Below are 13,174 nucleotides of genomic sequence, written 5' to 3'. Positions count from 1 at the left end.
TAGGGCAGATTTGTCTCCATGTTGTCTTTTTTTTAGTCTCGGGGTTTTCATATCCTAAGTAGGGGCCATGGTTTTTCATCATCATCTTGTGTTTTTCCTTTGCTATTTGATTTTTGTGTTGTTGAGTGTGGTTTGAATTCTCACCGAACTCCAAATCAACCCTTAATTACGAGGGTGTTATTTTAATTACACGCAAGTGGCGGTGGAGCAAGATGAAGTAGTTTAGGGTGGTTTTTCAGATTTCAGTTTTTAATTCATGTACTCTTTTTTAGGCTAGTACACATCTGAAGGGCAAAAATTGTGAGCTAGTTGACAAAGGAAGCTATCAGTGACTGGTTGGAAGGTTGATATATCTCTCCCACACTCGACCAGACATTGCTCATGTTGTGAGTTTGACAAGTCAGTATATGCATGAACCATACTCTATACATTTGGACGTTGTTTATCATATTCTAAGGTACTTGCAGTCAGCTACAAGAAAAGGGGTTCTTTTTTCTCCTCATAGTCATATGCGTGTAGAAGCCTTTACTGATGCCAATTGGGTAAATTCTTTAAATGATCGAAGATCCACATCTGACTATTGTACCTTTGTAGGAGGTAACCTTATGACTTGGCGTAAAAAAAATAAGTTGTTGTTCGTCGGTCTAGTGTAGAGGCTGAATTTTATGCTATACCACATGACATATGTGATTGGTGTTAGCACTCACTCTCCGATGTTATTGTACTGTGATTTCAAATTTGTTATTAGAATTGCCCATAATCCAATTCAACATGACAGAATAAAACACGTGGAGATAGACCATCATTTTATCAAGGAGAAGCTAGATTAAGGAGTTATATGTATTCCCTTTGTTCAATCTGGTGATCAGAGTTGGTTGATGTCTTTACTAAAGGTCTTAATAGCAAGGTGTTGTTTACATCCTATTTTCGGTCTATTTCAGTCAATAGAGAAATAGATCGAAATATATTTCAATCACGTCTGACCTGTTAGTCAGTGACCAGAAAATGGTCAATGATCGAAAACGGTCAAGGTCAAAAAATGATCAGTGATCGAAAATGGTCAATGACTGATAAATGGTCAGTGATAGACGAACGGTCAGCTGGGTAGTTACAACCAACTCTAAAATAAGTGGGTAGTTATGAAACTACTTGGTAACTACAAAACCACATGAACTGCCAATGATGCCTATAAAAAGAAAATTTCAAAACAAAGGAAGGGATACACAAATCGATCAAACAAGTATTTATCTTTTATCTGTTAGTTTCTTTTATCTTAGGAGCATGGAAGAAAAATTTAATCGAAACCACCGAGTTAACTCGATTTCACAGGTTTCTGAGACGAGTTGAAGGGGGATTTTATAAAATCCTTAGATTCGACCGAGTTTCGATGGTTTCGACCCATATGCCTATCAAAACTAGGGGAAATTTGGCTCGAAACTAGGACAGACTGGTATTTATGCCATAAATTGTCAGAAACTAGGACATGCACTTAGTTATGTCTAATATCATTTAAGTAGGATATTATTCATAAATAAACAAATACCCCCTATTTGAAACCAATAAAAATAGTTAAAAAATTAAATTCCAAACGAAAAAAAAAATCAACCCCCCAATTCAAGAACAAAAACTGGATTTTTGACAGTAGGTGCAATTTTCAACTTTCTAATACTGGGGTTTTTCTCAAATAAAAAAATTCCATAAATCTTAATATGGTAAAATATTGCTAAAAACCAAAAGTACATTAAAATATTCATTTGTTTTGATGTCCAAAAAAATTTCATTCAGAGCGATTTTGACAGTATTTGCGTACACCAAATTAAGTTTAACTGGTACATAACTCCTTCAATATAAATCAAATTTAAGCAATTTTGGATTTGTTAGAAAGCTATCAAAACAAAGCTTTATAACAAATCCAAGATTGCTTAAATCTCATTTATATTGAAGGAGTTCCGGTCAGAATCCCTTTGGGAAAGTGGTAGGAGATTCTCTGGCAGAATCAGAATTTCAACCAAAAAATAGCTTTTCAACCACTATATATACTCAGGTATAGAATCAGAATTTTCCAAAATATTTTATCTTGTATGGGCATAGTTTATATGTATTTTACATGGGAAGAAACTAAATATAAACCTATGAGAGAGGATTGCTTACGATGCTAGCGTGGGGAGGAATCTGCATCCCACATCAATGGCAGTAGGAGGAACATTATACGAATATGTTTGTCGTCTCCATTTTTCTACGTAGAACCCATAAAAGGACATAAAATTGATTGTGAAAAGTTTACGAACGAGAAATTATAAAGAGGGTTTTATAATCGATATATTGCTTTCAACCCCCTAAAAAAGCCTAAGTTGTTTAATGAAAATATACCATGTGTATAATTGATTGATATTAATTTTGAAAAGATTGAAGATGGCGACTACATCACATTTGCTTATTTCATATACCAAGCAATAAGTTACAGTTTGCACTAAAATGTGACATAAAATGAAACAGCTGCAATTAGGTTAGTTGGGTCCAAATACTTGATCTTGTGTTGTTAGATTTTACAGATATTTTACATGAGAAGAAACTATAAACATGTGAGAGAGGGTTGATCATGAAGTTAGTGTAGGGAGAAAGTTGCATGTCACATTATTAGTAGTGGGGAGAAAGGTATCACCCACACAAAGCTCAAATGGTTAGAGCATAGGAGAGAAAAATAATAGAGAACCCAAAGTGAGAGGGAAGTAGCACTATGGTGTCGGGGTGATTCTTTTCCTTGAACCTATATATCTAACCACCAGTCGTGTTCAATATATATTCAAAATACATTTGAATTTTGGCTGGATTTGAATCCATTATCATGTATCATGAGGTTGCTTTGGATCCAAATTTTAATCAACTAATCAAATGTGAAATTGAATGCAAGTCGGTCCTGTTTCATGCCCTACGCTTAAAAAAAAGTCATATTGATTAGAAGGTATTCATTATTTCATCTTACGAACAGTCTAGATTATGCATGTACAATAACTTTTTCTTTATCCATAAAAAAATAGGACAAAATTTTCTTCCACCCATAGAGGACGATTCCCCTACCATCCTAGGGTACATAAAACCCTCCTAGGGTTTTAGTATGTTCCAAAATACCCTCCCAATACCCATTCCCACCCTCTCTTACCCCTCGATGTATGGGATCCCATTCACTGTGGGTGGAGGGAAACTAGGTACTAAAAAATATATATTTTTCTCTTTTTGCTCCATTTGTTTCAATATAAAATGCGTGAAAGAATGAACAAATATAGGGTGTGTTTTGTTCAAAGTTAATAATGGTGTAAAATTTTACTGTGAGTCTTATTTATACCCAAGGATTGTCAAATAAAAGTGTGGGAAGCAAAATATTTTCACCATCTTAATTAATTTTTTAAGGGTTGAAACTTGAAACAACCATAGTATTTTTAAACTGGCAAAGCTATTTAGTATGATCTACCTTAATAAACTTATAAAAGAGGATCCAAACATTTGTTATGTGATATATCTGGTGGAGCCCAAATTTATTGATAAAGGACTCCACAATCTCTACTCGCATATAAATTAAGTTCCATCCGAAATGGAGTTTGCTAGGTTTTTGCACACCTTAAACCTGCCAGATCAGGTGAAGCTCTCGAGATTGACTTTGGTACCTAAGGGGGAGACGCATAACACTTTTAATGACTATCAGCCTATAGCAGTGAGCTCCTTCCTTTATCGGTTCATTACAAAGTTGCTTGCTAATAGACTCAAGACGGTGCTACCAAGTTGGTCGGCCTTAATCAATCCACCTTGGTTGAAGGTAGGCAGATAGCCGACAATGTGCTACTCTGTCAGGAACTGCTCTATGGGTATCATTCAAATACTGCTATGCCTAGATTCGCCGCAAAAATTGATTTGAAAAAGGCATACGACTCGGTGCAATGGAGCTTTTTATTCACCCTGTTGTTTAGACTAAATTTCCCTCCAAAATTTATTAGTTGGGTGACGCAATGCATTACTAACCCGAGCTATGTTGTTTTTCTCAATAGAGCCCAGTCTCCTAAGTTTTCGGCCAACAGGGGTTTACGCCAAGGCTGCCTGATGTCCCCGTTTTTGTTCAATATAGTGCTGCAGTTCTTCACTGACTCCCTGGCAATTGCTGCACGAGAGGGCTCCTTCTCTTACCATCAATTTTGTGAGAAACCTGACATCACATCCTTGTGTTTTGCGGATGACTTGTTTGTATTTGGGAAGGCCAACTCAACTTCTGCACTGACTTTGGATCGTCTGTTTCGTGAGTTTTTTTCCCTCTCCGGCCTTACGATTAACCACAACAAGTCTTCTATTTTCTTTGCAAATTGTAGTGTGGAGTTGCAGGCTGAGTTAATTCAGGTCCTAGGGGTAGCGACTGGCTGCTTCCCTATCCGCCACTTTGGGGTCCCACTTGCTTCAAAAAATCTTAAGCACCAGGATTTTGCTTGTCTTGTGTCTAAGTTCGAGAGCAAGCTGCAATCGTGGAAGGCTAAGACGCTTTCCCTTGCTGGTTGTGTCACCCTATTGCACTCGGTGGTGATGGGCTGCATCACCAATTGGGTGGCGGTCTTCCATCTGCCTCTTCGCATAGTTGACACGTTGGAGAAGATGATGGTGAGGTTTCTGTGGAGAGGGGTTACAGACCGTGGAATATACAAGTGACCTGGAGCTCTGTGTGCAGGCCAAAGGAGGAGGGAGGTCTGGGCTTACGCCGCATTAAGGATTAGAATATTGCAGCGTTGATGAGGCATGTTTGGAATTTAGCCTCAAACAAAGACACTTGTTGGGTTCGCTTTATGAGACATAGGTGGCTAGGAAGGCACTCGGTATGGTCGCTTCCCTCACCATCAGTGTGCTCCCTCTCCTTCTGTTCTATCCTCATCACCCAAACTACTACTTTTGGGTGCACTCGCCACCTTCTCAAGACTGGTGCGAATACCTCGCTTTGGTTTGATCCATGGCTCCCACATGGACCGCTGGCTACTACTTCCATCCTAATAGTCGAGGCCTTGGGACGCTCCCCTTTTGATCCTGTTAGCTCGCTAAGAAATGAGGGGCACCTCTGGAGTGAGGAGACAACCGATCTAGCGATTCGGAACAGGTGGCCTGAGATCCTGAACACAAAAATATATAGCAGGCTCTTGGCTGACACTGTTGTATGGACGACGACTTCAACAGGAACTTTCACGCTGAAATCTGCTTGGGAGGCAGTTCGCACCCATACTAATTCGGTGGTCGAATATGGTTTGGTTCTCCTCCTCTGAACCTCGCTTCTCCTTTGTGACGTGGCTCGCAATGCTGGGAAAGGTCACTATGAAGTGTAAGATGGCTAGCTGGGGCTTGGTTACGAACACAACTTGCTCTCTTTGTAGCCTAGAGTCCGAAACCATGGACCATTTATTCTTTACATGCTTTTACTCTAGAGCTGTTTGGCAGCAGGTTTTACGCCTTAACGGGTATGTTAGAGACCTTGCTGGTTCTTGGGAGGAGGAGGTGTGTTTGTTGGTGGATCACTTTAAGGGAGACTCAACTCTCAATAACGTGCGAAAGTTTAGCCTGACTGCTACGATTTACTGGCTCTGGCAGGAGAGGAATGCAAGGGTATTTCGCGACGAGAGATGTACCACTCGGGTGGTGACGCAGCGTATTATCACCGATACAAGAGGCCGATTTGCAGACTTGGGTACCCCTACGCCCGACAATAGCTGGAATAGGGATTTTTTTTGCTCGATGGGGCATAAGTGCATCCTTCGCCCACAACAAGATTTCTACTCACGTCTGGCCTCCATCGCCCGACGGGTGCTTCACAGTTAATTGTGATGGATCTATTCGTGATGCGGTGGGGGGCTATGGTACCATTGGTCGTGACCACACCGGGCGTGCAGTCTTCGCCCTAGCTGATTGTACTATAAGTAATTGCATTGTGAGAATGGAGCTGCATGCCATCCATTGCGGCATGATGAGAGCTAGAGCATTGGGCTTATTTCAAGTTCAGGTGAGGTTGGACTCCCTATTGGCTGTCCAGATGATTACGAGCGTGTTCAAAGTTCCTTGGCATGTCCTCGACATTGTGGGGGATATCCATAGGTTACGAGACTCCTTTCGCAGCTGTGTCTTTGCACATCACGTGCGCAAAATCAATGGTTGTGCGGATTTCTTGGCTGGCTTCCTTCAATCTCCCCAGGAGATTGTTTTTTGTATTGATAGTCTCCCTCCAGCTCTGTCTAACCTGATAAGGGACGGTGCTGCTGGGAAAAAATATTCTAGATTGTAATCCCCAATTCCACTTTTCTTTATTATAAAAGCTCCCTTTCTCCAAAAAAAAATAAAATTGAAAATCATGACTTCGTAAGATACTTATTACTTATTAGTATTCCTAATACCATAAGCGTGCATAGACATTAGAGGGGATGCATACCAATATAGGAGAGGGTGTTTGACTGAATTTGATTATGAAGATTGACATGTGGATATCTAAAGCATGTACCAACTATCCAATGGTCATAGTTGTCACATCAACATTCTATGGGAAACATGATATGGGTTGCCTGGATAGGGCGACACAACAACTATAGACGTAAGGGAGAAGGTTCTCTAAGCCGTGAGGGTAGGGTATGCTAAAACCCTCTCTCTCTCTCTCTCTCTTGCATGAAATGACCTTGTTAGCCTCCTATATAAGAAACCATTCGATCAGCCGCTTCTCATTGGTGCGCTTCTGTGTACCACTTGCTTAGAGAGCCTCTCCCTAAACATAATAGTGAATAAATTTAGTCATTATTGTTGACCTACTAAAGAATTGAACAAGAAAGGGCAAAAGTTTTTCTTGATTGGTAGGTATCTATAGAATCTGTAGATTAACGCATCAATTTTTTCCATGTAGAATAGTGACATGGCAATTTCAGCCACATGGACATATAGGAAATGGTTTGAATTCGCTACAATGTCAAATTTCAGGATACCTTTCATGTATGTGACTATGTGTACACATTCTTTTGGTATAATCGGCTACCCCTTTAGTAGTCTTAAATTTTCAATTATTTATTAAGAAAAAGTCAGGTCAAGTCTGCACCTTACAAACCCCGTCGCAAGCTCTCTCTCCTTATTTAATAATGAGGGCCCCTATTAGTGAACTGATACCCATCGAAACTCCTCTCCCCTTCTAAATGTGTATGATACCAATATAAAAGGGGCAATGTATTGAGAAAATAAATCCTCTCTAGCACACCAACCCCTCCAACGTGGATCCAATGGCGGGAGGAACTCGGGGTGGGTGTCCGAGTGCCTCCAGCCGTTGGATCCGCACTGAAGGGGCTGGCGCACGGGTGAGGATCCAGGTCCATGTATTGATACCTCTCCCTTCTTTATTTGCCACTTGGCATCTTGCCTTCTTGAATCTACTTTGACCACAAAATTTGTTCAGTTTCTTTCTTCCTGTGGATATGAAAAGTTTATGAACGTGTTAGGAGGAATTTAATGAATCATTAATTGATATTATAAGTTGGCCAATGCTTGAAGCCTTGGATTTTATGTTTGTCAGAAATAACCCAGCAATACATGTGACTCTATGGATGTCATCACTTACCCAAAAGGCAAACGTGGTTGGCATCTTCTATTAAAAAGTAGTCATAGTTTTTTTTTTTTTTTTTTTGTGATAATAAAAGTAGGGGAAAAAGTTGTTATAGTGATAAGAGTTTACAAAATTGGTTACTTGCAATTCCCTTGTCCGAGTGGGATGCCAGCGTTACACTGACCTTCATTCTGATTGGCTGTTCCAGATGGGGCCAGTGTACGAATGAACACCCATTGGCTGATTGCCTCAAAAGTGACCCTAGAACGCGTCACCAAAATTGTAGTACAAATGGATTTTAGGATATCTCTAGAAGTTCTCATTTTTTTATCCTATTTAGGTATTGTCGACGTAATAAATTCATAAAATAAACGTCAAATGACCAGAATATCCATATACTTTGAAACATATGACACAAGCCAGGGCATGTTATTACTTCATTGACCCGACGCATGCTGTAGTTTCTGGTTCACTCAACACCCAACCCGGTCAGCCCAGCTTACAACATGAGCATGGATTAAGCCATTAAGGTATCTATATCGGATTTGCCATGACAGGGTATCATTGATATCGGTAAAATAGGTGTTTTTTTTTTTAATTTGACTGATTCAGATCTACACGATTCGATTATGGTATCGATACTGAGGGTGACCGATACTAATACCCTGAACACGAGTTTTTTGATTTGGAATTTGCCCGATACTGCCTTTGCTTAGGCAATCGATATTGGTTCAACACCATATTAAACCAAGTTCAGACTGCCCTATGGTGATAAAGTGTAGTACTCTAACCACTGGAGATGAACCGGGTTGGCCACCGGTTTAGTCCACCCATTGCAGGACATGAGCACACGGTGAAATGGAGGCTAGTTTCGTAACTTCGGTTAGACTGGTATATTCGCCTTTGTACTGTTTTTCGGACGTGAACGCCAATTAAACCTAAGTTTATAACCGAACAAGATCACGAAAAACTTCACTATATTATACGCAGCGTCCTACCCACTCCACAGATCTCTGTGTCTAAGAGCGGCCTCTCGTTTTTTTGTTGCTGCAATGGCGACTCCGGTGAAAAGCCCTATTCTTCTCAGTCTCGTCGCTCTTACCATTCTCTCAATTGTTTCTGCGGAAGTGTATTTCGAAGAACGCTTCGGAGGTACAATCGATCCTCGCGATCTCTAATCCCTTTTATTGTGATCATTTGCTCCCATTTATAGGCGCATTTTGATTTATCTTTGGGTATCGGAATTTTCGCAATTTGTTCTACGTCTACATTGATCTGGTTGATAGGATCAGTGTTCTACGTCTACCGGAACAACTTTTTGTAGTTGCTAATGCCAATGATCTGTCTGAATTTTCTGGCATTGGATTTTGGATTGCTTTTGGCCATATTCAACTGGTACTTCTTGTCGTGATTTATTTGAATTCTGATCCGCTTCACGCTTTTAAATTCACTTGTAATGATTCTCATCTATTTTATGCTAAGATTTTCTTTTTTACATTTTAATGTGCTGAATGAAGTGTAGGTGAATTTGGTTGGTAATCTCTTAAAATCATGACATTGGATTTAATAATTTCCATTGATTTAATATTTTTATAAGAACAAGTTGATGGTGTCCTTCATGTTCCTATGCCAGGGTAACGTTTTTGCAATTTCTTTTTTGTTTGGACATTTAAATGAGCTTGTGCTTTTTATTGATTTTGAATAATTTACTGTAATTGACTTGGATTGTGTATATTTGATTATTTGTACTTTTATTATTGGTGAATATTAAGATGGATGGGAGAACCGGTGGGTCAAATCTGACTGGAAGAGAGATGAAAATACGGCTGGGGAGTGGAATTACACTTCCGGTAAATGGAATGGAGACCCTAATGATAAAGGTACCCTTCTACCCTTTTGCTTTTGTCTGTGAGTTATATGGTGTTTGAGGCATTTTATGGGGTCTCTACTGCTACCTCTTGAATGCTCCTCGGTACTTGATTAGCTCTGATATCTAATGCAGGCATCCAAACGAGTGAAGACTACCGGTTTTATGCAATCTCAGCTGAGTTCCCTGAGTTGAGCAATAAGGATAAGACTTTGGTTTTCCAATTCTCTGTAAAGCATGAGCAAAAGCTTGATTGCGGTGGTGGCTACATGAAGCTTCTTAGTGGTGAAGTAGATCAAAAGAAATTTGGTGGAGAGACCCCCTATAGGTAATGAAACATCTCTAAACTTAATTTATATTCCCCCCCCCCCCCTCTTTTCTATACACACTAAGAATGACTTGACTTGCAATCGTTTATATTTGGTGAATGGCAGTGTCATGTTTGGACCAGATATCTGTGGCTTCAGTACCAAGAAAGTTCATGCTATCCTTACACGCAATGATACGAACCACTTGATCAAGAAGGATGTTCCTTGTGAGACTGACCAACTGACTCATGTTTATACTTTCATACTCCGGCCCGATGCAACGTATAGCATCCTTATTGACAATGTGGAGAAACAATCTGGGAGTTTATATAGTGATTGGGATATTCTCCCTCCAAAGAAAATCAAAGACCCTGAAGCTAAGAAAGTAAGTTCTCTTGTACGAAAGTTGTCGGAGTGTTTCTATTCCCAAATGAGTCTTCACTTTTAGTTACTACTTACTATCTACATGTTAATGTGCAGCCAGAGGATTGGGATGACAAAGAATATATCCCCGATCCTGAAGATAAAAAGCCTGAGGTATTCATCCCTTTAATTTCGTAGGATTTTTGTGATTTCTAGTGGGAATTGTAATTTATTTTCTGCTACATTGTATCAAAAGCAGACTGACAATTTCTGCTCTGTTTTCAAAGGGTTATGATGACATTCCAAAGGAGATTCCTGATACTGATGCCAAGAAGGTAGCTGATTCAGTACTTGCTTTTCAGTGTTTAATCTTATTTGAAAAGGCCCTATTTCCCTAGAAATGAACTAATTACAGAATATTGTGCTCCCCTCTGTAGCCAGAGGATTGGGATGATGAGGAAGATGGTGAATGGACAGCACCAACCATTCCAAACCCAGAGTACAAGGGTCCGTGGAACCCAAAGGTTTGTGCAATTCCTAAATAACTAGAAGCATGACTTTTATTTTTAATGGGCTACAGTCTTCTTAACTGATACTCATTATCTGCAGAAAATAAAGAACCCTAACTACAAGGGGAAATGGAAGGCACCTATGATTGACAACCCAGGTCCTGACTGATCTTTGTCAACAGTGTGTTCTTTTGAATGGTTGTTTTTCTTGACATTTACACTTTTAAATGTATATGCTCACAGATTTCAAGGATGACCCAGATATTTATGTTTTTCCCAAATTGAAATATGTTGGCATTGAGTTGTGGCAGGTATAGTTGTAAAACTTCTTATGGCAATTCTTCATATTTTTAGAACTAAATGAATGCTAATGACCAAGATATGTACATGTCAGGTAAAATCAGGAACATTGTTTAACAATGTTTTAGTTTGCGATGATCCGGAATATGCAAAAAAGTTCGCTGAAGAAACATGGGGCAAAAACAAAGATGTAATTTACTTTTTCTTTATCCTTTTTGGGTCTTTAAAGTCTTTCCTAAATTTCTGTAGAGATTCATTCACAAGAAAGAGAAAAGAAAATCACTTTGAGATACTCGGTTTTGTAGGCTGAGAAGGCAGCATTTGATGAGGCTGAGAAAAAGAGAGAAGAGGAGGTATATTGCATTTAGCACTTGCTCTCTGCTTTTGTTTATGGATTTAGCTGAGCAGGGCAAAATTTCTCGTACTGCTGCTCTGGTACTGCCACTCATACAAAGGTGGTGGTACTACACAAGGGAGAAGAACAGACTTCCGTTTATGAGTGGTACCTCAGCTGACCGGCTGAAATCCCCTCCCTTTTAATAACGTTTCTCTGACTTCTTGTTATTTATTCCTGGCAGGAAGCAAAGGATAATCCAGTTGACTCTGATGTAAGCTTTATTTATCTCTGAAGAATATCATCATATTCTTAATGTATTCTATTTTTGACTGTACTTATGTTTTGCAGGATGATAATGAGGATGATGAAAGTGACGATTCCGAAGGTGATAAAGCTGATAGTGATGAAGCTGAAGACAAGGCCGATGATGATGAAGATGTGCATGTATGTCTCCATCTCCTGACAGTTTTGCAAAGCTATGATTCTTTTGAAACAAATTCTTCTTTACTGCTTCTGACTTGTTGCACACTTCCTCGTGTTTATTCTTTTGCAGGATGAACTGTAGTGTGGATCTCCTGAGAAATTATGAAGGCAGTTTATTCTAGGGATAACTTCGGGTGGTTTAGGCTCGACAAAAATTTTCCTGTTTATGTTTTTTTTTGCTTTCTTTTTTGGTTGTAGGAAACCTCTTTATAGTGAGGAATGTTTACAGCTGCATGCATTCATGTGGCTGTTATAGTTCTCATTAATTTAACTGGCTTTTCATTCATGCTAACTTTTTAAGCTGTTCAAAGAAACAAATGGCATGGAGATACCCATCGGTTTTGGTTTGTTCGATTTCCTTTTCCATAGGTGTTTGCCAACCCTGGTAAATTTATCTCCAACACAGATCTTCTACGGTGCGCTGTCGTGTCCTTCCTGTGCTGCGCAAACACAGGTTCACGTCCAATGACCGCCTTACTCCCGCTCGGGCAGGGGTAAGGCGGTCAATGCACGCCGCCTTGTGTCTGCGCAGCATGGCAGGACGGGCAGTCCGTGACGTAGAAGATCTGGATCCATTTATCTCTGTGCAACCTACTGATTAATGGATTTCACATGGGATGAGTGAAACTTGGAGGACTATCTCTACCAGATGGAAAGGAAAAAAATGCTGATTGGTGGAAAAGTGAGAGATAAGCATGTATGCCATCCGGATCACCTCTTGGCTATTGGATAGAAGATAATCACACTAAAATCCGCACTGCTTAATCCAGGAAGAGGGTCCAAATAGTAGACTGTTGACAAGGAAAGAAAGAAGAAAATGGAAAGGAAAAGAGGCTGATTGGTGATCACTATATTGACGCATTGCTTGGCTAAAATTTGAGCTCTGAACAAGTATTAGCAAATTATATTGGCTTGAAAATTATGCTATTAATAAGTGCGATAACATTAAACGGTGTACCCAGTGCACAAGGCTCCCAGTGCCTTATCCTTGCTGTGCAGCGAGGCTGTTTCCAGGCTACTTGGTACCAATAACTGTTGCACCATGGTCTACCCGCAAAAATGTGTTAAAAGGGTTAAATATGTATACCCCCTAAAATACACCCAATATTTTTCTCATGCATTCCTAAGGTTCTGACAATTTCACATGCACCCCTTCAAAATTTTATTTACACGCCTCACTTTTCAACCTAAAGCTATTTAAGTTCACACCGTTAATTTTGGGCGTTAAATGCAAAACAACCTTCTTTCTCTGCTCAAAACCGTCAGTTCTTTCTCTGCAACTTTCATCTTCTTCTGGGGCTTAATTAAATGGCAATACAAAAACAGACTACAAAGTATATTTGGACCGGTAGATGGTAGAAAACTAGAAATGTTTAGGTTTTGGCCTTTTAGGCATAGTGAAGCATTAGTGATGGG

At 39.7% G+C, this 13,174-nt stretch overlaps 1 protein-coding gene across 1 annotated transcript; it reads left to right on the top strand.

Moving 5' to 3' along the window:
- Window positions 1-8,583: 8,583 nt before the first annotated feature.
- LOC122669038 (calreticulin) lies at window positions 8,584-12,007 on the top strand. The gene is made up of 14 exons (XM_043865659.1): window positions 8,584-8,743; window positions 9,364-9,471; window positions 9,594-9,786; window positions 9,893-10,151; window positions 10,247-10,303; window positions 10,417-10,464; window positions 10,567-10,653; window positions 10,739-10,796; window positions 10,882-10,949; window positions 11,033-11,128; window positions 11,244-11,291; window positions 11,517-11,546; window positions 11,624-11,719; window positions 11,829-12,007. The coding sequence occupies exons 1-14, from the start codon at window positions 8,644-8,646 to the stop codon at window positions 11,838-11,840; spliced, it is 1,260 nt and encodes a 419-aa protein (XP_043721594.1). The 5' UTR covers window positions 8,584-8,643; the 3' UTR covers window positions 11,841-12,007.
- Window positions 12,008-13,174: the final 1,167 nt, after the last annotated feature.

This window comes from Telopea speciosissima, chromosome 7 (genome assembly GCF_018873765.1).
Source record: "Telopea speciosissima isolate NSW1024214 ecotype Mountain lineage chromosome 7, Tspe_v1, whole genome shotgun sequence".
Classification (NCBI taxonomy): Eukaryota; Viridiplantae; Streptophyta; class Magnoliopsida; order Proteales; family Proteaceae; genus Telopea; species Telopea speciosissima.
The sequence above is the reverse complement of the archived record's forward strand: the minus strand, read 5'-3'. Positions and strand labels throughout refer to the sequence as shown.